The 27,642-nt window shown below is 38.8% G+C and overlaps 1 protein-coding gene across 5 annotated transcripts in view; it reads right to left on the reverse strand.

Moving 5' to 3' along the window:
• F5 (coagulation factor V) overlaps positions 1 to 27,642 on the reverse strand; it is an 87,846-nt gene that overhangs the window by 56,422 nt on the left and 3,782 nt on the right. For all 5 annotated transcript variants that reach the window (XR_003002911.1, XM_024742433.1, XM_024742435.1 and 2 more), the window contains exons 2-3: positions 27,188 to 27,279; positions 18,791 to 18,913 (exon numbers count right to left, since the gene is read on the reverse strand). Coding sequence is in view for 4 of the 5 variants with exons in the window: in XM_024742433.1 (XP_024598201.1) it covers positions 18,791 to 18,913; positions 27,188 to 27,279 (215 nt within the window). In the remaining variant the exon portion in view is untranslated. The remainder of the gene's footprint in view (positions 1 to 18,790; positions 18,914 to 27,187; positions 27,280 to 27,642) is intronic.

Raw genomic sequence — 27,642 nt, forward strand, 5'->3', positions numbered from 1 at the left:
AATTTTTTATTGAAGTACAGTTGATTTACAGTGTTGTGTTAGTTTCTGATATACAGCAAAGTGATTCAATTATATAGCTATATCTGTATCTTCTTTTATATATTATTTTCCATTATCATTCATTACAGGATATTGAATATAGTTCCCAGTAGGAGCTTGTTGCTTATCTATTTTATATATAGCAGTTTGTATCTGCTAATCCCAAACACCTAATTTATCCCTCTCCCATTCCCTTTCCCCTTTGGTAACCATAAGTTTGCTTTCTATGTCTGTGAGTCTGTTTCTGTTTTGTAAATAAGTTCATTTGTATCATATTTCAAATTCCACATATAAGTGATATCATATGATATTTGTCTTTCTCTGTCTGACTTACTTCACTTAGTATGATAATCTCTAGGTCCATTCATGTTGCTGCAAATGGCATTATTTCATCCTTTTTATGGCTGAGTAGTATTCCATTGTATATATATACCACATCTTCTTTATCCATTCATCTGTCAATGGACATTTAGGTTGCTTCCATGTCTTGGCTATTGTAAATAGTGCTGGTATGAACACTGGGGTATGTGTATCTTTTCAGATTAGAGTTTTGTCCAGATATATGCCCAGGAGTGGGCTTGCTGGATCATATGGCAACTCTATTTTTAGTTTTTTGAGGAACCTCCATTCTGTTTCCTTAGTGGCTGCACCAATTTATGTTCCCACCAACAGTGCAGGAGGGTTCCCTTTTCTCCACACCCTCTCCAGCATTTGTTATTTGTAGGCTTTTAAATGATGCCATTCTGACTGGTGTGAGGTGATATCTCATTGTAGTTTTGATTTGCATTTCTCTAATAATTAGCAATGTTGAGCATCTTTTCATGTGCCTGTTGACCATCTTGTATGTCTTCTTTGGAATAGAAGTGTCTATTCAGGTCTTCTGTCCATTTTTTGATTGGGTTGTTTGGTTTTTTTTGTTCTTGTTGTTGCCGTTATTGAGTTGTATGAGCTGTTTGCCCATTTTGGAGATTAAGTCCTTTTTGGCCACATCGTTTGCAAATATTTTCTCCCAGTCTGTAGGTAAGATATCTTAAACTTAATCGCCTGTTAGCATGGGTTTAAGTGGTTATAAGAACACTCAGATCTGTTTATATATTGTTTTGCTCTGCATTTCATGTCTTCTTTCCACCTGATGCCACCCTTAGTCCTGTTTCATCAGTTTATCACATCTCCACCATCTGATTATCCCAACTCTTTCCCCAGAGTCTTAGAGTCTATCCTATATGCAGTCTAATTGTCCTTGTATAAAATATATCTACCGTCTGAAGTTTGCATGCCTTACTTTGGTCCTTTGTGTACCCAAAGGCCCACTAGTAACACTTTCATGTGTATTCAACTTTCCCTACTGGTGGGAGACGGGGGAGGATATAGAAATGGTCTTCCTTATTGAAGAAAGGGAACTGTGATGCTGAAGAGTAAAAGCAGTGCAGAGGGTTGGGTGGGGCTTTCAACAACAAAGAGAAGATGTGGCGAGAGATGGAGCAAGCGAGGTCAGGAAGGGCAGAGGTCGTTGTCATAGATAGCAAGTGGGAAGGGCGGTTTCTTCTGAGGCATTCCTCATTTAATCAGGTAAAAGTTTCACATCACTCGCTGGTGCCAGAATTTCTCTTTAGGATACAGTTATCTTTGTTTCGTACAACAGTCAATAAATTTCTTGAGGTGGAAGGTAAGACCATCAGACTGTCGATGTGGGTAGAAAATAAGGATCAGAAAAAAGGGCTAAAATGTTTTACATAATGGAGTAAAGGGCCAGTGGAAACTACTCTTACTGAAGTGACTGTAGTTTTTGAAAACAAATGGCTAGTTTCTTTTCTTCCCTTCCCTCCTCCCTGTTCCTTTTCTTCTCCTCTTTATTCCTCCCCACTTCTTTCTCTCACTCCGTCCCCCTTCCTTTCATCATCTTTATTAAGGTATAAATTACAAACAATACAATTCACCAATTTTAAGTACAATATTTGCTGAATTTTGACAAATAAGTACAGTTCTACAGCTACCATCACTATCAAGGTACAGAAGATTTCCATCACTCCAAAAAGTTTCCATGTGCCATTTGTAGCCATACCTTCCCCTATTCTCTGGACACATGCAACTGCTGATTTACTTTCTGTCACTATGCTTTACTTTCCTATATTGTCATATAAATGGAATGACACATCCATTGTGTTTGATTATAGTTAGTTAGTATGGTATACCTTCAATTTTTTTTTTTTCTTTTTTTGCGGTACGCGGGCCTCTCACTGTTGTGGCCCTGGAAGCGCAGGCTCAACGGCCATGGCTCACGGGCCCAGCCGCTCCGCGGCACATGGGATCTTCCCGGACCGGGGCACGAACCCGCATCCCCTGCATTGGCAGGTGGACTCTCAACCACCGCGCACCAGTGAAGCCCCAATCCTTTACTTTTTATCTTTGTCTTTAAAGTGGATTTCTTGAGTTCAGCTTAAAATTGGGTGTTGCTTTTTATTCAATCTTAAAATCTCTTAGTTGTCGTGTTCTTCCCATTTGCTTTTAATATAATTATTGATATGGTTGGGTTTAAATCTACCATTCTGCTATTGTTTTCTATTTGTCCATCTGGCTTTTATTCATTATTTTCTTTGCTTTCCTACTTTCTTTTGGATTAATTGAGTATTTTTTATGTTTCCTTTTATCTCCACTATTGGTTTATTAGCTTTGCTTTGTTTTATTGGCAATGCCCTTCATCTTACAAAATACAACTTTAACTTATCATAGTCTACCTTCAAATAATCTTATACCATTTTACTTATATTATAAGAAACTTGCAATAGTATATTTCCATCTTCCCCCTCCCAGCCTTTGTGCTATGGTTGTCATCCATTTCACTTCTACATATATAATATACCCCATAATAAACTGTCATTATCTTTTGCTTTCCAGTTTAGATAATCAGCTATCTTTTTCAGAGATTAAAAATGAAGAAAAATTACTCCATACTTACCCATTTCTGGAATTTTTATCCCTTCGAGGCCCCAAATATCTCTCTGATATAATCTTTTTCTGCCTAAAGTACTTCTTTTAACATTTTTTTTTTCCCGGTCTGCTAATGAGAAATTGTTCCTGCTTTCTATGTCTAAAACAGTCTTTATTTTGCCTTCATTTTAAAAGGATATTTTTCCTTGGTGTAGAATGTCAAGTGGACAGATTGTCCCCATCCCCCACACCCAGTACTTTAAAGATGTCCCTAGCTATCTTCTGGCTCGCATTGTTTCTAATGATATCTGCTATCATTCTATTTTTTTTCCTCTGTGACTTTATTTTAAAATTAATTAATTAATTAAATTTCTTTTTTGGCTGCATTGGGTCTTCATTGCTGCACGTAGGCTTTCTCTAGTTGTGATGAGCAGGGGCTACTATTCGTTGCAGTGCGCGGGCTTCTCGTTGCAGTGGCGCCTCTTGTTGTGGAGCATGGGCTCCAGTAGTTGTGGCTCATGGGTTGTAGAGCGCAGGCTCAGTAGTTGTGGCACACGGGCTTAGCTGCTCCACGGCATGTGGGATCTTCCCGGACCAGGGCTCGAACCCGTGTCCCCTGCATTGGCAGGCAGATTCTTAACCACTGCGCCACCAGGGAAGCCCCCTCTCTGTGACTGGTTTCCTCTGACTGTTTTTAACATTTTCTCTTCATCACTGGTTTTCAGCAATTTGATTATGATGTGCCTTGGTGTGCTTTTATTCATGTTTCTTCTTCTTGGTTTTGTCAAGCCTCCTGACTTTGTAGGTTTATAGTTTTCATCACAGTTTGAAAGTTTTCAGCCACTATTTCTTTGAATATTTTTTTCTGTCCCTTCCTTTTCTAGGATTCTAATTACAGTTTACCCTTGAACAACATGGTTTAAACTGTGCAGGTACACTTATATGTGGTTTTTTTTCAACAAATATGTACTACACCATCCATGGTTGGTTGAATCTGCATATGCAGAACCACAGATATAGAGGACAGACTAAAGTTACACATGGATTTTCGACTGTGTGGAGGGTTGGTGCCCCAATCCCCACATTGTTTAAGGGTTAAGTGTACACATATGTCAGATCACTTGATATTGTCCCATAGTTCACTGAAGCTCTGTTCATTTTGTTCAGTCATTTTATTTGCATGTTTTATTTTGGATAGTTTCTATCATTATGTATTAATGTTCTCCAATATTTCTTCTCCAGTGTCTAATGTGCTGTTAATCTCATCCAGTGTACTTACCATTTCAGCTATTGTATTTATCTATAGAGGTTCCATTTATGTTTTTTTTTTTAACATTCCATCTCTCTCCTCATCATGCTCATACTCTTCTCTACCTTCTAAAACATATGGAGAATATGTATAAGGGCTATCTTAATGTCTTTGCTTGCTCGTACTATCATTTCCTTTTTTTTTCATTTAAATTTTATTTTAATGTAGTTGATTTACAATGTTGTGTTAGTTTCAGGTGTGCAGCAGAGTGATTCAGTTATACATATACATATATTCATTCTTTTTTAGATTCTTTTCTCATACAGGTTATCCCAGAATATTGAGTAGAATTCCCTGTGCTATACAGTAGGTCCTTGTTGGTACTCTATCTTATATATAGTAGTGTGTGTATGTTCTTTTTCTGGATATGTTTTTATTGATTGATTTTTTTCTTGATTACGGGTAATGATTCTCCTGATTTTTTGAACACATTAATTTTTATTAACATTGTGAGTTTTACATGTTGGTTTTGGGATTTTGTTGCATTCTTGTAACAAGTATTGGATTTTATGCTGACACATAGTTCAGACACTTGGAATCAATTTTATACATTCAAGTCTTATTTTTAAAGCTTTGTCATCTCCTGAGAGGCCTATAGTCTAGATTAATTTTGTCCAACTTCTGCTCCTTCTGCTGATTCTACCCAGTACCCATTTATTAGGAGGTTTTTCCACTTTTGATGGTGGGAACATACACTATTCCTGACCCTGTGTGTGGTCTAGGGATTGTTCTGTCTGTTTCTTTTTGGTGGTATTTACCTTACCATTAATACTTTCCTCACATACATGTGCATATTAGTACTTAGTTGAAGACTTGACAGGACCTCTCACTGAATTCGCAAGAGCTCTTTCTCTGTAGCTGTACCATTCTCTCTAGGACTCTGCCCTACAAATCACAGGTTCCAGATACTGTGGCCTACCCAGAATCTAAACTCTATTTCTTCAACTCAAAGAGACTGCTGGGCTCTGTTTGGGTTCACCCTCATTGTGCTGTGCCCTGGAAACTCTCTCCAGGCAGAGGGCTCACCTCATTTGTTGTTATTCCCTCATGGATCATTCTCTTGCATTGTCTATTGTTCAATGTCTGAAAACTGTTTCATGTTATTTTGTCTGCCTGTCTAATTGTTAAGCAAAAGGGTAAATATGGTCCCTCATGTCCAAAAGCCAGACTCTGAGATGGTGAATTTCTATAAGAAATAGTTTATGCTGTAGCAGTGTCAGCTACCCTTGTCTAATTGCACATGATCAGGAAATTCTATTCCACGCAGAAACACTCATGTGAATTTGCATGGCATCAGCATACATCTGGGCTCTCCAGATGGGAGTGGGAAATGAGGAATATGCATCCATCAGCAATGGGGCATTTAGGCACTGCAGCAACATGCATTGCTGTACCACATGAGGTTCTGAGTATGGAAGTCATAAGATAGAAGATTTGAATATGTACATCTAGATTCACTGACATGTTCTCCATAGGACACCATTCTGTGTATGGAAGAGAATACAACCAAACTTGAAGTAATATTGTAGTCATGATTTCATTTGCCTTAGAGATAGGAAACAAAGATGGACTTTAATACCCTCAGAAGCTGCCAATTTTTGTAGATGATTAAGCTTAGAGCATAGGGGGAAAAAAGACTAGTTATGGATGGACCATAAAGTCTTTACTGAAGACAGGAGACTGAATCAGGTTACTATTAGGTCAACACAAATCCAACTGTGTCAACTCATTCCATCAAACTTTTGTCTCACCCACAGGATAAAGACTAAGTTTGTTACTATGGCAGCTGAAGTTATTCATGAGTTTGCCCAATCTACCTATCCAGTATCATCTCCATTTGTATCTCTATGTCATGCATATTTTGTACTCCACAGCAATATACTATGTCTCAAATATATTCCAAGTTTGCACTCTTCTCTGTAACTCTATAGGCATCACTCTAGGACAAGCCTAGACTCCAGAATTAGTCTGTTAACTGGTCACTGGGATTCTGGCATAAGAAGACCCTCATAATCTATTTCCCAGCCTGTAGACAGAATGATCCCTTAAAACCCCATATCTTACTTTGCCATTTTCCTGCTTAAAATCCTGACAATGGCCTCTTATTTCTCAAAATCCTTAACATTGACCACAGGTCCATTTATGATCTACCCCTACTTCTCTCTCCATTCTCAACGTGTGTGACTTTTCCCCTTGTTTACTCTGTATCATTCACACTTGGGTCTCCTTTTAGTTTCCCAGAAATGCCAAGTTACATCCTAGCTCAGGGTCTTTGTAGATATTATCCCCTCTGCCTAGAGTGTTATTCTTCCTTTTCTTCCTTTGGATAAATGTGTGCTCATCCTTCAGATGTCAGGTGTAAGCTTACTTCTTCCCTCATCTATGATTGTGCTGTTTTTTTTTTTCTTTTACAGCACTCACCACAATTTATAATTAAGTATTGATATGTGTGAGATTATATGATTAATTTTATTTTTTCCTACTAGATAATAATTATTTGTACCATGCACATTTCTGTCACTAGAATATGAGTGACTCAAAGACAGGTGCTGGATTGTATTTGTCTTAGTATCTCTGGTGCCTTTCACAGTACCTAGCATGGAGAAGGTGCTCAATGAATGTTTATTGAACTCTTAAGATTTAAGGTCCTATGGTCTAGAAGCAAGGTCATAAAGTCTAAACTTATGTGTATGTTTGTTAGAATTGCATGGCATTAAAACGTATTAAATGCCAACATTAACAATATGGAGATATTATATAAGAATCAGGTTGCTGGTTTCTCTTAAAGAATAACAACAACAACAAATAAAAACCTGGAGATCTGGTGACACTGGATCAAATTCCTGCAGAGAATTTGGCTGGATCTGAGTTTTGGCTGCCCCCTTCAGATAGGACACTAACTATCTGATCACCAGTCCCTACTGGACTAAGTTTTTCATTGAATTACCCTCCTGGCTTCTGTAGGCATCTAAGTTTGTGACCCTTGTGCTAGTGAAAAGCTTAACACGGGACTCTGTTGTATCTTTTTTTTCCCTGCAAAAGATATCCTTTTGACACTGATAACCAATATTTAATAGGCTGAACTTTCACTCCATTGATAAAAAGGATTTGAGTGTTAAAATTATCAGGAGCTGAGAAATGTTAAAAGCTGAAATAACTTCCTGTGAATAATAATATTATTCCAGTCTAAGTCAAAAAGAAAAAAGAGTTTATGAGGAAGAGTCTCTGCTAATAAACACAATGAATTATCACTGGAAAGTTGCAAAATAGCTTTGGTAGCAAAGCACAAACAGGACTGATAAGGAGATCTGCCCTCTGAGGTTAAACCTTGTCTGTTGACTGAAATTCTCATGGCAAGTTGTTGACTAAAGCTATGTTGAATCAAGCATGATGACCCTTATTCAATGCTTCATGCTTTGTGATCTCATGAAGTTTAAAAAATGATGTTTCTGGACATAATACTTCCACTGTTCCAACTGTGATTCTACTATAGGAAACTCCTATAGTAGCAAATGGCATTCATAAGCTCTCAAAAGGACAAAATGTGATATTCTTTGTAGGGTGAGAGAGAACTTTTGAAGTTCTTCCTCTTTCTCTGGATAAACATATCCTATAGGTCAGTTTACTCATTCCCTGATCTCTATCATATAATTTCACAAATATTTAATTAAAAATTGTGATGATACTATAATTAAAATATTTGTGAAATTGTATGATTAATGATACTTTCTTCTGCTAGACTGTGGGAGAAAGTACATGAGTTTGCGGGCAAGAATTGAAATTTCTTGGTTGTACCACCTGCTAACTGTGTGAATTTGGGAAAATTTCTTAACCTCCCTTTCAGCCTCAATTTTCTCATTCATAACTTAAGATAATATAATCATTTTCTAGCAACAATATTATCATTTTGATGGGTTCTGAGGACTGAAAAATATATGTAAAACGTCTGGCACCTAACCAATGCTATGGCAACCTGTGCTGATATACTTTAGTATTTTGGCTATTTCCTTTCCAAGCCATTTTTATTTACTTACTTACTTATTTATTTATTTTTATTTTATTTTATTTTTTTTGCGGTACGCGGGCCTCTCACTGCTGTGGCCTCTCCTGTTGCGGAGCACAGGCTCCGTAGGCTCAGCGGCCATGGCTCACGGGCCCAGCCGCTCTGCGGCATGTGGGACCTTCCCGGACTGGGGCACGAACCTGTGTCCCCTGCATCGGCAGGCGGACTCTCAACCACTGCGCCCCAGGGAAGCCCCCCAAGCCATTTTTAAATTAACATAACCTCTTTCATTTATGAATAAATGAACTTCATACTTCTGATATGATTTATCTTGTGTTCTTAATTTCCCTTAATACACATGAGAAAGACTGAATCTATTCTAAAGGGGGTAAGAACTGGTAGTAAGATCAGGTAACTGCTCACAATCACCAGGAAAGTTAATACATTTCAGAGCAGGTGGAAAATAACACATGGTCTCTACTTTCCAATCTGGTCCTCAGTCCCTCAGTTTAGTTCAGTAATGATTGTCATCATCATCATCTATGTTCCAGACTCTGGGCTAGGTGCCAGGGCACAAATGTAAGGAAGACAGCCTGAGACCCTGAGGGGCTCACAGCCCAGTTAATAGTAGATTACATGCTGGTGCACTGGTTGTCATGGATTTCACTTCTAGATTTCTTCTAGGGCCACTTCAATGGAGAAGCCATAATCAGAACACATTGTTCAACTGTAATGAGAGCAACCAATATAATTTTCTAAGAATCATGTAAGAGGCTCTAACACATGCTAGATATAGCAGTGTAACCAATTATCCAACTATATCAAATTTAATTTTAAATGGTGTTACATATCCAGGTTTATTTACACATATAGTGGTTTTTAATATCTACCTCATTGACCAGAGTAAATTACTGAGAATTTCACATTCACATGTTAGTTAAACATAAGATAAAGAGACAGCAGAGGCAAGAAGAACTACAATCCTGCAGCCTGTGGAACAAAAACCACATTCACAGAAAGACAGGCAAGATGAAAAGGCAGAGGGCTATGTACCAGATGAAGGAACAAGATAAAACCCCAGAAAAACAACAACTGAAGTGGAGATAGGCACGGCAGGCGGACTCTCAACCACTGCGCCCCAGGGAAGCCCCCCAAGCCATTTTTAAATTAACATAACCTCTTTCATTTATGAATAAATGAACTTCATACTTCTGATATGATTTATCTTGTGTTCTTAATTTCCCTTAATACACATGAGAAAGACTGAATCTATTCTAAAGGGGGTAAGAACTGGTAGTAAGATCAGGTAACTGCTCACAATCACCAGGAAAGTTAATACATTTCAGAGCAGGTGGAAAATAACACATGGTCTCTACTTTCCAATCTGGTCCTCAGTCCCTCAGTTTAGTTCAGTAATGATTGTCATCATCATCATCTATGTTCCAGACTCTGGGCTAGGTGCCAGGGCACAAATGTAAGGAAGACAGCCTGAGACCCTGAGGGGCTCACAGCCCAGTTAATAGTAGATTACATGCTGGTGCACTGGTTGTCATGGATTTCACTTCTAGATTTCTTCTAGGGCCACTTCAATGGAGAAGCCATAATCAGAACACATTGTTCAACTGTAATGAGAGCAACCAATATAATTTTCTAAGAATCATGTAAGAGGCTCTAACACATGCTAGATATAGCAGTGTAACCAATTATCCAACTATATCAAATTTAATTTTAAATGGTGTTACATATCCAGGTTTATTTACACATATAGTGGTTTTTAATATCTACCTCATTGACCAGAGTAAATTACTGAGAATTTCACATTCACATGTTAGTTAAACATAAGATAAAGAGACAGCAGAGGCAAGAAGAACTACAATCCTGCAGCCTGTGGAACAAAAACCACATTCACAGAAAGACAGGCAAGATGAAAAGGCAGAGGGCTATGTACCAGATGAAGGAACAAGATAAAACCCCAGAAAAACAACAACTGAAGTGGAGATAGGCAACCTTCCAGAAAAAGAATTCAGAATAATGATAGTGAAGATGATCGAGGACCTTGGAAAAAGAATGGAGGCAAAGATCAGGAAGATGCAAGAAATATTTAACAAATACCTAGAAGAATCAAAGAACAAACAAACAGAGATGAACAATAAAATAATTGAAATGAAAACTACACTAGAAGGAATCAATAGCAGAATAACTGAGGCAGAAGAATGGATAAGTGACCTGGAAGACAGAATGGTGGGATTCACTGCTGTGGAACAGAATAAAGAAAAAAGAATGAAAAGAAATGAAGACAGCCTAAGAGACCTCTGGGACAACATTAAATGCAATAACATTTGCATTATAGGGGTACCAGAAGGAGAAGAGAGAAAGGACGCGAGAAAATATTTGAAGAGATTATAGTAGAAAACTTCCCTAACATGGGAAAGGAAATAGCCACCCAAGTCCAGGAAGTGCAGAGAGTCCCATACAGGATAAACCCAAGGAGAAACAAGCCGAGACACATAGTAATCAAATTGACAAAAATTAAAGACAAAGAAAAATTATTGAAAGCAGCAAGGGAAAAATGACATATAACACACAAGGGAACTCCCATAAGGTTAACAGCTGATTTCTCAGCAGAAACTCTACAAGCCAGAAGGGAGTGGCATGATATACTTAAAGTGATGAAAGGGAAGACCCTACAAACAAGATGACTCTACCCAGCAAAGATCTCATTCAGATTCAATGGAGAAATCAAAAGCTTTACAGACAAGCAAAAGCTAAGAGAATTCAGCACCACCAAACCAGCTCTACAACAAATGCTAAAGGAACTTCTCTAAGTGGGAAACACAAGAGAAGAAAATAACCTACAACTACAAACCCAAAACAATTAAGAAAATGGTAATAGGAACATACATATCAATAATTACCTTAACATGAATGGATTAAATGGTCCAACCAAAAGACACAGGCTTACTGAATGGATACAAAAACAATACCCATATATATGCTGTCTACAAGAGACCCACTTCAGTCCTAGGGACACATACAGACTGAAAGTGAAGGGATGGAGGAAGATATTCCATGCAAATGAAAATCAAAAGAAAGCTGGAGTAGCAATACTCATATCAGATAAAATAGACTTTAGAATAAAGAATGTAACAAGAAACAAGGAAGGACACTACACAATGATCAAGGGATCAAACCAAGAAGAAGATATAACAATTGTAAGTATATATGCCCCCAACATAGGAGCACCTCAGTATATAAGGCAAATGCTAACAGCTATAAAAGAGGAAATCAACCATAACACAATAATAGCTGGGGACTTTAACACCTCACTTAGACCAATGGACAGATCAACCAAAATGAAAATAAAAAAGGAAACAGAAGCTTTAAATGACACTATAGACCAGATAGATTTAATTGATATTTATAGGACATTCCATCCAAAAACAGCAGATTACACTTTCTTCTCAAGCACGCACGGAACATTCTCTAGATAGATCACATCTTGGGTCACAAATCAAGCCTCAGTAAATTTAAGAAAGTTGAAATCATATCAAGCATCTTTTCTGACCACAACGCTATGAGATTAGAAATGAATTACAGGGAAAAAAACAAAAAACGCAAACACATGGAAGCTAAACAAACATTACTAAATAACCAAGACATCACTGAAGAAATCAAAGAGGAAATCAAAAAATACCTAGAGACAAATGACAATGAAAACACGATGATCCAAAACCTATGGGATGCAGCAAAGCAGTTCTAAGAGGGAAGTTTATAGCTATACAAGCCTACTTCAAGAAACAAGAAAAATCTCAAATAAACAATCTAACCTTACACCTAAAGGAACTAGAGAAAGAAGAACAAACAAAACCCAAAGTTAGCAGAAGGAAAGAAATCATAAAGATCAGAGCAGAAATGAATGAAATAGAAACAAAGAAAACAATAGTAAAGATCAATAAAACTAAAAGCTGGTTCCTTGAGAAGATAAACAAAATTGATAAACCATTAGCCATACTCATCAAGAAAAAGAGGGAGAGAACTTAAATCAATAAAATTAGAAATGAAAAAGGAGAAGTTACAGCAGACACCGCAGAAATACAAGACATCCTAAGAGACTACTACAAGCAGCTCTATGCCAATAAAATGGACAACCTGGAAGAAATGGACAAATTCTTAGAAAGGTATAACCTTCAAGGAACGAGGAAGAAATAGAAAATATGAACAGACCAATCACAAGTAATGAACTTGAAACTGTGATTAAAAATCTTCCAACAAACAGACGTCCAGGACTGGATGGCTTCACAGGTGAATTCTATCAAACATCTAACACCAGTTAGAATGGGCATCATCAGAAAATCTACAAACAACAAATGCTGGAGAGGGTGTGGAGAAAAGGGAGCCCTCTTGCACTGTTGGTGGGAATGTAAATTGATACAGCCACTATGGACAACAGTATGGAGGTTCCTTAAAAAACTAAAAATAGAATTACCATATGATCCAGCAATTCCACTACAGGTTTTCCAGAGAAAACCATAGTTCAAAAAGAGACATGTGGGACTTCCCTGGTGGCACAGTGGTTAAGAATCTGCCTGCCAATGCAGAGGACATGGGTTCGAGCCCTGGTCAGGGAAGATCCCACATGTCGTGGAGCGACTAAGCCCATGTGCCACAACTACTGAGCCTGTGTGCCACAATTACTGAAGCCCGTGTGCCTAGATCCTGTGCTCCACAGCAAGAGAAGCCACTGCAATGAGAAGCCCGCGCACTGCAGTGAAAAGTAGCCCCCATTCACCACAACTAGAGAAAGCCTGTGCACAGTAACGAAGACCCAATGTACCCATAAATAAATAAATAAATTTACAGAATAAAGTTGAAAAAAAAAGACACATGCACCCCAATGTTCATTGTAGCACTATTTACAATAGCCAGGTCATGGAAGCAACCTAAATGCCCATCAACAGACGAATGGATAAAGATGTGGTACATATATATAATGGAATATTACTCAGCCATAAAAAGGAACGAAATTGGGTCATTTGTTGAGACGTGGATGGATCTAGAGACTGTCTTATAGAGTGAAGCAAGTCAGAAAGAGAAAAACAAATATCATTTATTAACACATATATGTGGAACCTAGAAAAATGGTACAGATGAACCAGTTTGCAGTGCAGAAATTGAGACACAGATGTAGAGAACAAACGTATGAACACCAAGCGGGGAAAGCGGCGTGGGGGTGGGGGTGATGATGTGATGATTTGGGAGATTGGGATTGACATGTACACACTGACTGTATAAATGGATGGCTAATAAGAACCTGCTGTATAAAAAATACATAAAATAAAAGTCAAAAAATTAAAAATAGAGAATTATAAGTGGAACATTTATAAAAACACATAAGATAAATTTCAAATAATTGAATGAATGATTTTAATTGTTACTGTACTACTAAAAGATTAATTGTGAACATATTGAAACAAATAAATTTGCATATGGCGATAGATTCTGTAATTATACTGAGTGAGCATTACTAATGAGACAGTTTGGGGATAATTTTTCAATGCTTTAATTCTTTTCATTCCAAAGCATTTTCTTTTACCTTTCATCTACAATAAAACAGGCATGTTGTATATTTGATTTTGCAACCTATATAACATGAGGTATGAAATATAAATAGCTATTTAGAGGAAGCATTTATGAAATACATTTTTGGCAAATCTGATTTTGACTTTGTAATCAAAACAAAAAGTTTAAAACTCTTAACTGAAAAGATGAGAAATAGACAGGAAAGACTATTATGCTAGAGCACAAAAAGTCCTTGTTTAGCTTCTTGCTAGAATAAATTCTTTATACAAGGGCAGCCCTTTATTTCGTATTTTTTCAAATCTGTTCATTTCCTGCTTAGTCCATAGTCAGCTTTGTGATTTGTTTACCCTTGTCATGATGAGCTAATTATTTGCCAAGAGGCTCTGAGTATTTTTTTTTCAAATGTAAAATGGTGTGTACAAGCTTTGGAAAAGGGAAGTTACATAAAGAGCCACTTTGGTCACCCATTAGGGTGCTTGTTCATGAAATCCTCCCTTGTTATTTATTTTCTTGGACAGCTCTTTTCCCCTCCATTTAATAAACTTAGTGAACAGTTCAGTGTGCATTTAAAGATTCAGAACATTCTTTATTCTTATACCTTCTAGAACATTCTAGAAGCTGTAATTTAGGCAGTGGGCAAATTAGAGTGCTGATGTTTTGTGAAGAGCCTGGTTTCATCGCACAGGGCATGCAAGTCTCTTTCATAGGAGAGTTCATAGTTTTTAGATTTACGAGAATTATTATATTAGCCCTTACAATTTGTTTCAGGTATTTATCATATACTCAAAGAAGTATCTATATAAGCCCAAAATACCCAGATGCAAAGTGAAAAATGTAATTGACTACATGATGTCAAGCATTGGAATGTTTTGAAAAAATATTTTTTCATATAGAGAATTTGGCAACACTTAGATGCAAAGAGCTATCTCTGGTGGAAAAGTTATTTATTTACTTGCTCGTTTATTTATTTATAACTTGGAGAGTTGGCTTACCAGCAGACAGCTGGATATTATAGAACTAATTTCGTTGTATAGTACTCATAATGCAACTCACACATTTAAATTGTGAGAATATAAATCAAAGAATAATATTAAGATTCCCTCTGAAACAAACTTTTAAAGGTAATGGACCAAAACAGCTTCAGGAATCTTACTGGACAACAAAATTTGCTCAAAGGTGTAGCATTATAATCAAACAGTTCAGCATGTACTGGCTATAGAGTTTCTAAAATTTTAGCCTCAAATTGAAATTCTTTTAGTGATAAAAAGTTTTAAAATGATTAAGTACAGCTGCAGATATTTTATTTACTGGTTTAAAAACATATTCCTATTAAATACATTTCTAAAAGGAATGTTCTTGTAAGCATTTTTATGAATCACAGTTTGTCTATCCTGCCAAAAGGGTTACCCATCATTGCCCTACGTAACGCTGTACACCTGGGGTCGGGGTGCAACTGGAAGTAATTTGGAAACACTATGCTACAACTTGGCATTTATGTCAGATGCTTCCAGTTTATGGATGGAAGGCCATCATGAGACTTCCACACTAAATACAGTAACATCTTTCCTTGCCAGGACTCAGATTTCCAATTATCTCCTAACTAAAGCATAGCCAAGAATTAAAAAAGCAACAAGGTTCCTGGACAACCAAAATAAATATTACATAATCCATGAATGAAAGCTCAGGGTCTTTACCTGTAGACAATACCAGAGACTCTTTACCTGTAGACAATACCAGAGACAGTAATGTAGTTTGTTTACTCTTAGACTGAACGCAGTTCTAACATTTGTGGATCTTTGTAAAATCTCAAAGTAGAGTGGAAGTAATGGTTTAGAAAGGGATTCGAATTTTCCTCCTTACTCTTCTGTTTTAAAAAAAGTCTGGGAAAGTATAACATTTTGAAAGATTTGCATCCAAAGTGATTAAAAGAAAGTATTTTACACTTAAAGAAGGAAACCTCAAACTATCTGGAAAACATTCTTATCCAAAACAACTCATTCATTATGTCCTCCTGGACAACTGAAGTTTTCTATGCAATTTTAGTTCATTTTTGTCATCTAAATTCCATCGTGGAGTTTTATTTCATTTGAGTGGAAATAAAATGACGAGCACTGTATAAAGCCAAGGTCTTCATTCAGTCTAAGCTTGTGGAAACAAAATTTAATGCCTGCAATATAAACAGCCATGAAAGAACCACAGCAATAACACTCTCCTTATTGTGTGCAACTATGTGCCAAAAGCCTTAACATATATTATGACTAACCCTTGCAATAACTTTAGATGGGAGGAATTGCTATCCCCATTTTATAGATATAAAACCGAGAGTTAGAGATAAAGGAAATGTTCTAGGTAAACTTAGGGTTCAAACCCAGGTCATTCTGGCTCTAAAGCCAGCATTCTTTCCATGGCTACCTTTTTCTTCTAGCTGATGACAGTAGGTCTCCAAATCTTTAGTGGGGCTCAAGGATTAATTCCCAGATAAGGAAGATTGCTGTCTAGGTTGGATCATTCACTGATTAGATCAAGCAGCCACACAGGCAAGAATTGAGTCTGCTCTCAAGACACTTATATTGTTTCAACCTCTCACCATTCATCTCTCAAATATCTACCTCTGAGATAAAGGAATCTGGATTCTCTTGTAGCTGACTCAGCATGTAGTTAATTTATTTCCACTCCTGAAAAAATAGTTCAAACCATAGAAGGAGGCTATGGGTGAGGGTGAGTGTCAGACATGAAGGAGGAGGAGATGTTTTATTCTCAGAGAGGGCATGATAAAATGAATAGAAGCCTTGTCTTATTTTTTATTTTTATTTTTCACCGCAAAGGACACTTTTTAGCTGTTTACTAGATTTGCATCTCATTTCTAAGATAACATTTGACTTTCCCCATCAATCTGTGCTTACCTTTCTCAGACTCATGAAACCAGGGGCAATAACCAAGTGACCAATGGAAGTGGTGGGAGCATTTTAAACAATTGCTCACAAGTGATTCTGGCCATAGGGGAGTGTAGGGACAAATAAACAGTAAAGGAAGGGGGATACTGTTGCAAGGTTCATTCCCTGTGCAAACAGCTTAGCTAGAATACAAAGTCCACAACGCTTACCTCCTCCCACACCTGAAAGAGAACCTGCATGGGACATTCTGAGGGTTCTCCCCTTGTGCATTGTGTTGCTGAATTCCTGATGCAGTCATCTGGAATCCTTATAAGTAGGTGATTCTTCACTATGTCACTATGCCATTGCATGCTATCTCACCCAGAGTCTTGCCAAAGTGCCTTTTTAAGATGCCTGAAATTACAGTTAATGCTTCATTGTTTTTCCTCAAGCCAAATATTGAGTGATAATACTAATAGTCCTGGGGAGGTTAGTTCATTGACTTATTATCAGTCATTTATATGTTGTCAGAATGAGTTTGATAACAATTTACATAGGAAACAATAAATATAAAAGTCACTTTCTAGTCCCTGTATTGTCAAATAAATATTAAATTATTTGAGCATATTTTAAAATTTTTAATTGAGATATAATTGACATATAACATTAGAATTTGAACACATTTTGATTGAAGAATTACCTTTACCATCATAGCTAATATTTATCAAGTGCTTATTATATGTCACGCATTGTTCTAATCTTTCATGACAACAAACCTATATGAGGTAAGTGTAATTACTATCCCCATTTTATAGATGAGAAAGATGAGGCACAGAGAGGTTAAGTAACTTTTCAAAAGTCACACAGCTAATAAGTGTCTCAGCCAGGATTTGCACCAGATGTCTAGTTCCAGAACCTACATTGTAAACCACTCTCCTACCCAGTTCCTCTCTTCAAAGGTATAATGGCTGGAACACATGGGAAAAAGAAGATTTGTGAATCATGAAGGGTTAAAATTTATTTTTAAACGTTATTATACCAATATCTATTACAATATGGATAATTTTCTTATATCAGTTCCTAGCAGAACTCTGCTTAATGTGGTCTGACCATCAACATAATGGAAATAATCAGAACAATATCAACGTGGGTACTTACCATCCTGTGGCTTTTATCACCACCATCTTCATGATCTTCACCATCATTGTTATCATCATCATCATTATCATTATTTATTGAGGGCTTACCAGGTTCCAGGCACCATGTTTAGTTTGTTACCTTAAGTGATCTCATTTGATCCTCAAAGTAATCTTATGAAGGGTTAAAATTATAATCGTTCTCATTTTATAGATGAGAAAACTAAGGCTCAGAGATGCTAAGGTCATAGAACCAGAAATTGTAAAGCTGGAATTTGAATTTAAGTCTGCCTTCAAAGCTTATGTTCTTAAGTACTTCAGTATGTCCAACATTTTACTACTACTACTGCCACCGTCACCACCAAATATCACTTATTAAGTGCCATCTGTGTGCCAGGCCAGCCCCATGTTGCTATTTCGAACTATGTCTCATGAGCCAAATCCAGTCAGCTGCCTGTTTTTGTAAATAAAGTTTTATTGGGACACAGCCGTGTGCATCCATTTACATATCGTCTATGGCTCCTTTTGTACTAAAGAGTAGAGTTGAGTAGTTGCAACAGAGATTCCATAGCTCACAAAGCCCAAAACATTTACTGGCTCTTCACAGAAAAGTATGTAGACCCCTGCCTTAACCCCTCTTGCAATATATGTACATATGAACATATTGGAGTTCATAAAGATTAGGTAACTTGCCCATCCAACTATTAAAAATCAAGAACCTACCAAAAATCTGAGGTCCAGATGACCCCAGAACTTTTTCATTTTCCTCTCTGAAATCTATGAAGGCAGCAACTTTTATAATTACCAGTTGCAGGAAAGGAGATTTCTCTAACTTGGTCAACAATATGGTTTAAAATGTTTGACACAGGTGGTAAAGAGTTGTAAGTTTTCCCTTGTCAGAGGGATGTTAAATTCCTCTTACCTTCTGAGAATTTACTGTACTTAATTCCTTGAGGATGGATGCTTAAGGGCTTGTCTGCCTTATTCTTAAAGTGAACTTTCATGATGTCTCCAACTTCAGCGTATAAAGTAGGCCCGAGAAGTCCTATGAAAACAAGGATTTAAAATATGTCTGTGTTCAGGATTACCAAGACAGAGCTGCTAAGCAAGAAAAACATAAAGAAAACCCCACGGGTGATTGCCGTCATTCCTCTCAGTCCTGAGGTTGACCTGTTTATCTTCAATCTAGAAGGCTTTGCCAGCTCATTAACTCTATATTACACGCAGGCAGATAAGGATGGGAAGGTAGAAACACTTGGCTTGGGCCCAAAGCTAGTTAAGAGAGTAGAAGAAATAGTTCTGACCATGTCTACCCCATTCTGATCCACTGTCATTCCTGGGGAGACTACCATCTTGGGTCAAGAAAGATGTTCATTTTCATTTATACAGGGTAATGTAAGAAGGGTGACTGGCTACTTTAGATCTCTCTGAAGGGGAGACCTCAGAGACCTAAATGAAGTCAGGGAGCAGATCAGACTGTTCTCTGGTCCTGAGGCAAATTCAAAATCCCTGAGGCAGGAGCTTGATGTATCCAAAGAACAGTCAGGCAAACAGTGTGGCCAGAGTGAGAAAAGTTGGGGGTGGAGGGGGCAGATCACCCTCTATGGGCCATGGTAAGGACTCTGGATTTTCTTCTAAGTGAAATGGGAAATCACTGGAGCTTTGTGCAACAGAGAGACATGGTCTGATATGTTTTAAAAGTTCAATCTACTGGGCATATGCCCAGGGAAATGCATAATTCAAATAGACACATGCACCCCAATGTTCATTGCAGCACTATTTACAATAGCCAGGACATGGAAGCAACCTAAATGTCCATTGACAGATGAATGGATAAAGAAGATGTGGTACATATATACAATGGACTATTACTCAGCCCCAAAAAGGAATGAAATTGGGTCATTTGTAGAGACATGGATGGACCTAGAGACTGTCATACAGAGTAAGGCAGAAAGAGAAAAACAAATATCATATATTAATGCATATATGTGGAATCTAGAAAAACGGTACCGATGAACCAGTTGGCAGGGCAGAAATAGAGACACGGATGTAGAGAACAAACATATGGACAACAAGGGGGGAAAGCAGGTGTGTGTGTGTGTGTGTATGTGTGTGTGTGTGTGTGTGTGTGTGTGTGATGAATTAGATTGAGATTGACATATATACACTAATATGTATAAAATAGATAACTAATAAGAACCGGCTGTATAAATAAATAAATAATTTTTTAAAGTTCATCCTAGCTGCTGTGTACAAAATATTCTGTGTAGTGACAAGAGTGGAAGCAGAACAGGTGGTGTAAACGAGAGACAACAGTGTATTGGGCCAGCATGTGTAGCAATGAAGTGGGGAGACGAGGTTGGATTCTGGACATTTCAACAGTAGAGCCAGCAAATTTGCTGAGGAGTTGGATGTGGCACTTGAGAGAGAGAAGTCAAGGATGACACCAAGGTTTTTGATCTGAGCAACTGGATAAATAATGTTATCAGTTACTTTGATGGGGACACAGCGGGTTGAGCAGGTTAGGGTGCAGAAGTCAAGAGTGAGGTTTCACTTACTACATCCCAGGCACTGTGCTAGGCTCTGGGGCCACATGGATAAATAAGGCATCGTCCCTGTCCTTAAGGAGATCACAAGCTCGTTTAGAGATAGACATTCGGTAGGAGCTACTGCTGAGATATGGGCCAGGTGCTACGGGAGCAGAGAGGATGAAGGACCAGTTCTGTCTGCAGAGTTAAGGGAAGAGTTGATATTTGAGTAAGGTTTTTGAAGAATCATATATTAGAATTTCCCAAAGTGTAGTCCTTGGATGCTCTGCATCAGAATCAGTGAGGGTCTAACTAAAAGGCAGACTCCCAAGTAAATACTATCTCAGCCTCAATGAACCTGAGTCTCTGGAGGTGGGGTTTGGGAACCTGCATTTTAGATGTGTACTCCTGAATAATTCTGATGTCCTCTAAAGCTTGAGAACCTGTCACCAAAAGCTCTCTTCCAGACAATTGACTGTTCTCACTTCCAAGCCATCCATAAGCTCTCATGGGGTTGGTTTCTGCCCATTAGGAATCACAGGAGCAGGAAAGGGAAGTTACAGTAGTCATGGAGTTCAACTGGCATTTGTTTGCAGTGGCGATAATTATAAACGTCCCTCTTGATATATCTGAGCACTCTAAGTCCTTACATTAAACCTCCCAATACATCTTTAAGGTAGATAGTAAGATCTTTATTTTATAGATGAGGAAACTGAGCCTCAGAGAATTTAAATATCTTGCCCAATATTATACAGCTAATTAGAGGCAGATCCATGATTTAAACTTAAATCTGTGTGATTCTAGATACTGAGCTTTTAGCCACCTCTTGGTATTGCAGCCCCCCACCTTGTAGTTATTCATTCATTCAACAAATATTGAGTGCTCACATTATCCTAGGTGTTAGAATTGCAATGGTGAGTAAAATAGATGTACCCCCTGCCTTCATAGAGCTTAGAAAATAGAAGGAAAGACAGATTTTAACAAATGATCACACAAATATTGAATTACAAACTGTGGTTCATATTACGAAAGAAAAGTACAGGATTCTCTTAAGAGCATTTGACAGAAGCATCTAGTCTAATCTTAGAAGCGGGGAGGTAATCAGGGTTGGGAAATGCTTCCCTGAGGAGGTGATGCATTAACTGAAGTCCAAAGGCAAAGAGGCAAAGGGATACACAAGGGCATTTCAGGGAGTGGGATTAGCATGTGCGAAGGCCCTGAGGTGCCAGAAAACTTGGCATATTCAGAGAACTGACAGCCATGGGAAGTTAGAGCTTAGTAGGTAAGAGAGATAGGCAGAAAGTGAAGCCAAAGGCATGATCAGAGGTCCAGTCACATAGGGCCTTGTAGGCCTCTTAGACTTTTGTGTTTTAACCTAAGAGTATCTGGAAGCAGGGATGTGACATGAACCACATATTGGTTTTTAAACCTCTGGCTGCATTTGTGGAGTGTGGAGTGTGGAGAAACCAGAGTGAATGTTGGGAGAATAGATAGAAGGCTCCAGGAGAGAAATGTTGGTGACTTGGCCTAGTTTAAGGTTAGGGCAATGGAGATAATAAGGAGAGAACGTATTAGAGAGCTATTTAGGAAATCAAATTGTCAGGACTTGATGGGTTGAACATGGAGTGGAGGATGAGGGAGATCAAGTTGCCATGGATGGCTGGTGAGGTTCTGGCTTGGAGGGCTGGGTGGATGAGGGTGCCATTCTCTGAAATGGAGGATGTCGTGGGAGGGTTTTGTTTGGTGGGTGTGGTAGGCAGGATAATGGCCTCCCAGAGATGTCCCTGACTTAATCCCTGGGACCCATGGATATGCTACCTTATATGGCAAAATGGATTCTGTGGGTGTGATTAAGTTAAAGATGTTGAGACGGGGAGAGTTTCCTGGATTATCCAGGTGGACCCAATGTAATCATAAAATCTCTCATAAAAGGGATGCAGGAGTATCTGAGTTAGCAATTGGAAGATGCTACCTGCTGGCTTTGAAGACGGAGGAAGGGGCCATGAGCCCATGAGTGCAGGTGGCTTCTAATAACTGGAAAAGGCAAGGAAACGATTCTCCCCTAGAGCCTCTAGAAGGAATAGAGCTCTACGAACACCTTGATTTTAACCCAGTGAAACTCATTTTGGACTTCTGGCCTCAAGAGCTCTAAGATAATACATTTGTGTTGTTTTATGCCCCTAAGTTTGTGGTAATGTGTTACAGCAATAGAAAACTAATTTCCTATTAGCATTGATAAAATGTGATCTCTGAGATAGAGGTCCTATCTTTCCCCAACTCCTATCTTTCCACCCACTTATTCCTTTCACTGAACTCCAGTCCTAGAGTTTATATTGACCTTGTGCCTGAAGCTTTTTGTTTGTGTGTTCTTATGTTAGTTCTGCACAGGACCATGGAGGCCACATAGTTTAATCCTCATTATAGAGATGGTTACAAAGCCTGGGAAGTGGGTGCGGAGAGTGACTGGGTGGCATTGCTGGGTGTAGAACTCAGTTCTCTGGACTCTTGAAGCAAAGCTTTCTCTAGCACCTTCTGCAGGGCGGGTCAGATCCCCCACTTTCCTGGAACAGTCCCAACATCCACACCATTTTTGACTCCTGGCCACATCTGACTCCACTGGCTGACCCCTCTCTTCTGGCTGCTACCCTCAGTCCTAGCTCCCAGCAGAAGTCCCCACTGGCTACTCCCACGGCCCAGAATGCCCCTGAGCCCAATCAGGTGCTGACTGCTGTCACGTTGTCCACTGCATTTCGTTGCCGTGGTTGCCTTGCTCGGTTGATTTGTTTGTTGGCATCACATGGCTGCAAATGCCAGATGCCCAGAATAAGTCTTCTAAGTGATTTAACCTCTTACTGCAATGAGTTCTTTGCAATATTTATTTAGCCTCCCTATCTGCTTCTTCAGAATTAAAGCAAAACAAAGGGATGTTCTTATAAATACAAACCAAATACCTTCATGCATGTAGGCAAACACATGGCTGAACGTTGTTTGAGCTGCTGTTTAGTTCCTCCATTAGCCAGATGGCCTAAGACCTTTTCCACCCTCTCCTCAGTGCCCAAAGCCAAATTGGGGGAAGGAGTAGCCTATCTTGAGACCCTGGGAAGTTAGCACAGCATGTGCCCAATTTCTTGCAGTTTGGGAGTTGGAAAGGACTACAGGAGGTCAGCTAAGGCAATCCCCTGCTCTCTGGTGAAAAATGTGTTGCAGGATACAGGGCGGCCCATTTTTGCTGTTAATATAAAACCCCTTTGGGGCCAAACATTTCATAATCTTCCTGGAAAATACACAGAGACTCAAAACTAGCCATTTTAGAGCCCAAGACAGGATTTCTGAAAATGAGCCTGGCCCCTCCACCTGTCCACATGTCCACAAACCTCACTGGACAGGTGTCTCATCAGACCTCCAGTCCTGTAGCCTTAGCCCCACCTGTAATTACAATAACTTCTGGGCTCATGCTGGAGAAATGGGGCACATGGCTAGAATCATACCCACCAGATGGGTGGAGCAGGAAATAAGCAAAAGGTACAAAGAACACAGAACTAGGCAATGGAATGGGGAAGGCCACATAGTCAGTGGCAGTGTTCACACCAGATCTTATTAAAAATCTGAGACTTTTCCTTTACATCAGGTTTGCCTCCTAGTATCAATTATTATAGGGTTACAGAGATGAATAAGACACCACCCCTGTGCTCCAAGGTTCATAATTAAGCAACTTTGGGAGTTCAGGAAGAGGTTGCATGAAAATGAATGTTAAAATGCCTCAGAGTTCACATAAAACAAATATGTGATGAGATACACTGGGGTTGACAAAGGTAATCTTTTAAGTGTACCAGGCTTAAACATAAATCAACTGTCAAGGTCTACTTCTAACTTATGAAGTTGAATCAGGAAATCACTACAAAATTAATCAGCTCCAAGGATTTTGGTCACAGTCTTCTCCTCTTCAAAAATGAGCACAGGGAACTCTACCTAATAAACTGTGGTAACCTAAATGGGAGGGAAGTCCAAAAGGGAGGGGCTATCTGTATGTGTATGGCTGATTCATTCTGTCGTGCAGTGGAGGCTAACACAACACTGTAAAGCAACCATACGCCAATAAAAATTAATTTTAAAAAATGATTGATGCCTCTGTATCACCTAAAACAGCAGTCCCCAACCATTTTGGCACCAGGGACCGGTTTCGTGGAAGACAGTTTTTCCACGGACCAGGGCAGGGGATGGTTTGGGGATGATTCAAGCGCATTGCGTTTATCATGCACTTTATTTCTATTATCATTACACTGAAATATATAATTATACAACTCACCATAATGCAGAATCAGTGGGAGCCCAGCACTTGTTTTCCTGCAACTAGATGGTCCCATCTGGGGGAGTTGGGAGACAGTGACACCCGAAGTGTGCCGCTTATGTCCGGTCTACTTCGTAAGAGGCAGCTTAATTGTCACTTGCCACTCACTGATAGGGTTTTGATATGAGTCTGCAGGAAATTGATTTATTATGGTCTCTGGGCAGTCAGACCTCTCTGCTAATGATAATCGGTATTTGCAGCCACTCCCCAGTGCTAGCATCACTGCCTCAGCTCCGCCTCGGATCATCGGGCATTAGATTCTCATAAGCAGCGCGCAACCTAGATCCCTCGCGTGCGCAGTTCACAGTAGGGTTCGCGCTCCTATGAGAATCTAATGATCTGACAGGAGGCGGAGCTCAGGCGGTAATGTGAGCAATGGGGAGCGGCTGTAAATACAGATGAAACTTCTCTGGCTCCCTGCTCACCTCTTGCTGTGCGGCCCGGTTCCTAACAGGCCACAGACTGGTACCAGTCTGTGGCCTGGGGGTTGGGGACACCTGACCTAAAAGGCAGTCTGCAGGCTGGCACTGGTCCTTCTATCCCTTACTGCACTCGGCACAATGGCTGACACAGCACATTCAGATTCAGTGAACTTGGCAAAAGTCACAAAAAGGAGAGCTCTGAATCTCTGCCCAATTCCTCTTTTCCCAGGCCTAATGAATGTGTTTCCCAACTCGTCTTCCCTTTACCCACTCACAACTTAACTTAATTAAATAGTTCTTAAATATCTACTGTACATACTAAGCTTGAAGCTGGATCTATAAAAATGAATAGACTACAGAGTCTGTAGAGGACAGGAGATCCTTTAATTTCCTGACCAAAATGACAAACGTAATTTTATTAGTAATCTTATTAATAAAAGGTTACTCACCTGGTCCCTTGCCAGGCTCCCCACCCAGCCCCCCATGAAGGTTAGTATCTCTTCCACCTCAGGCTGATCCAACCCAGCTTTGAATCACATCACTTCCTGTTTCTTCTGTGTCTGGCTCCATCAGTTATTCTCCCTCAGATGTTTTTATCCTCTCCTTTTCTCTTGGATTCTTCCCTTGAGCACTTAGATTATTTTAAGTCACTGTCCTTCTTTTTTAAATAAAACTCTTAAAATATCCTTAAACCCCTCATTCCCTCCCAGAACTACCCTATTTCTCCTCCCATTTGGAGCCAAGTTTCAGGAAAGAGTTATCTATGTAAGTTCCTCCTACTTACATTTCCTCACCTTCCATTCATTTCCATTCCATCTCCGTTAGCAGGGGAAGTGGCACCAGGGAAACAAGGTAAAGAGAGAGTTTCAAGAAGGGGGAGCATTACATGTCCTAGTAATATCAAGTGGGAAAATAACTGGAAAGAAACCATTGGTCTGGCATCTAAGAGGTCATGGGGCCCCTTTTTGGAGAGTAATTTGATATGATAGAGAATGAAATATACCAATCACACAGGAAATTGGTAGTGAAGGAAAGGGGAGAAAAGGCAGACAGAGTCAAGGGGAGACTTTTTTTGAGACCGGATGTTAATTTGAACATAAGTTGTGTTCTGTTTTATTGTTGAGGATTTTTGACGGAAGGGAAGTCTCCATTTAAGGAAAGATTGAAGATAAAGGGAGATCTGAGGAGGAGGCAGAACAAGATAGAATGAATAAAAGAGATAGAAGGACGAGTCTGGGGAAGATGACAGGTCTTCACCTGGTTGGGGGGAAGGATGAGTGAATTACTGACTAGGGGACCTAACTGGAGGAAGTTCTCTCTTAATGGCCTTTATCAGTTCTGTGAACTATGTTACCATATTTACGATCCCAGAAACCCATTCAGCCTACTGTCCTTAATTAAAAAAGAGGTTAGGAAAAAAAGAGGAGATTTTTTCTCTAAAAATTATAGCTGTTATATACATCACACTAAATAAAACAGAAGAGATGGGAAAGATAGATGCAAAAGAATCAGCCATATACAGTTCCTTTAAATGAGTCTTGGGACCCAGCAAATGATCATTTGCTAAGACTCATCTGTGCTCATTAAACTAGACCATAAGCTCCAGGAAGGCAGGAGATGTGTCTCTCTTGTCCAGCGTGGCATCCATAGTGCCTAGTTCAATTTAGCACCCACAGCAGGTGTTCAATAATAGTTCGTTAGATGAGTGAATAAAAATTCAAACACTTAGAAGTTTTGTTTAGTTTTTTTTTTAATCACAGTTAAAAACAGCTGGCTTCATGGGCATGAGACCCATGAAATTGCACAGGGCCCCATGCTCAGAGGGGCCCCTAGTTTGGCTTAATGCTTTGCTTTTCTCAATTCTCAATACTATGAATAAGAGCTCTACCAATTATCTAGCCAAAATAACAAAAACACACATTTCTATAAAATATCACTAAGTGAATATTTTAGATATATATGAATATCAAGTTATCCATAGAGATTTATCTTTAAAATTGAAAAATATATTTCAGGCTTACCTGAAGTTGTGGATCGTGGTTTTTCTTTCTGAAAATATGCTTCATACTCTCTGTAGACAATTTTCTTAAAGGAGGTTGCAGAAGTATTCGAACTGGAAATAAAATAAATTTGAAAGGCTTACATGACATCTACTTCGCACATTACAACAAAATATATCTCTCATGTCCTCAGACTTTTACTAGAAATAACAGTATTTTTAACTGCAGTTCAGAAGCCCAAGGTCTTATAAATATGAACAGTAAGCGAAGTTAATAAAATAATTATTGGTGTCTTCAAGAATATTCTGTTGTGATAACCATTCTTTCACAAATTTAGTCTTCCCTAACCAATCCTGTTACTCAGAATCAATTTTCTAAAATAGAACCCAAGATGATAGGGTGAACCCAAACTTTAGGCTTAGATTTTAAACGATTAAAGACATGACCAAATCCTTTATGAATAAATATGTGAGCTG

Source organism: Neophocaena asiaeorientalis, unplaced genomic scaffold (genome assembly GCF_003031525.2).
Source record: "Neophocaena asiaeorientalis asiaeorientalis breed wild unplaced genomic scaffold, Neophocaena_asiaeorientalis_V1.1 scaffold99, whole genome shotgun sequence".
In the NCBI taxonomy this organism is placed as follows: Eukaryota; Metazoa; Chordata; class Mammalia; order Artiodactyla; family Phocoenidae; genus Neophocaena; species Neophocaena asiaeorientalis.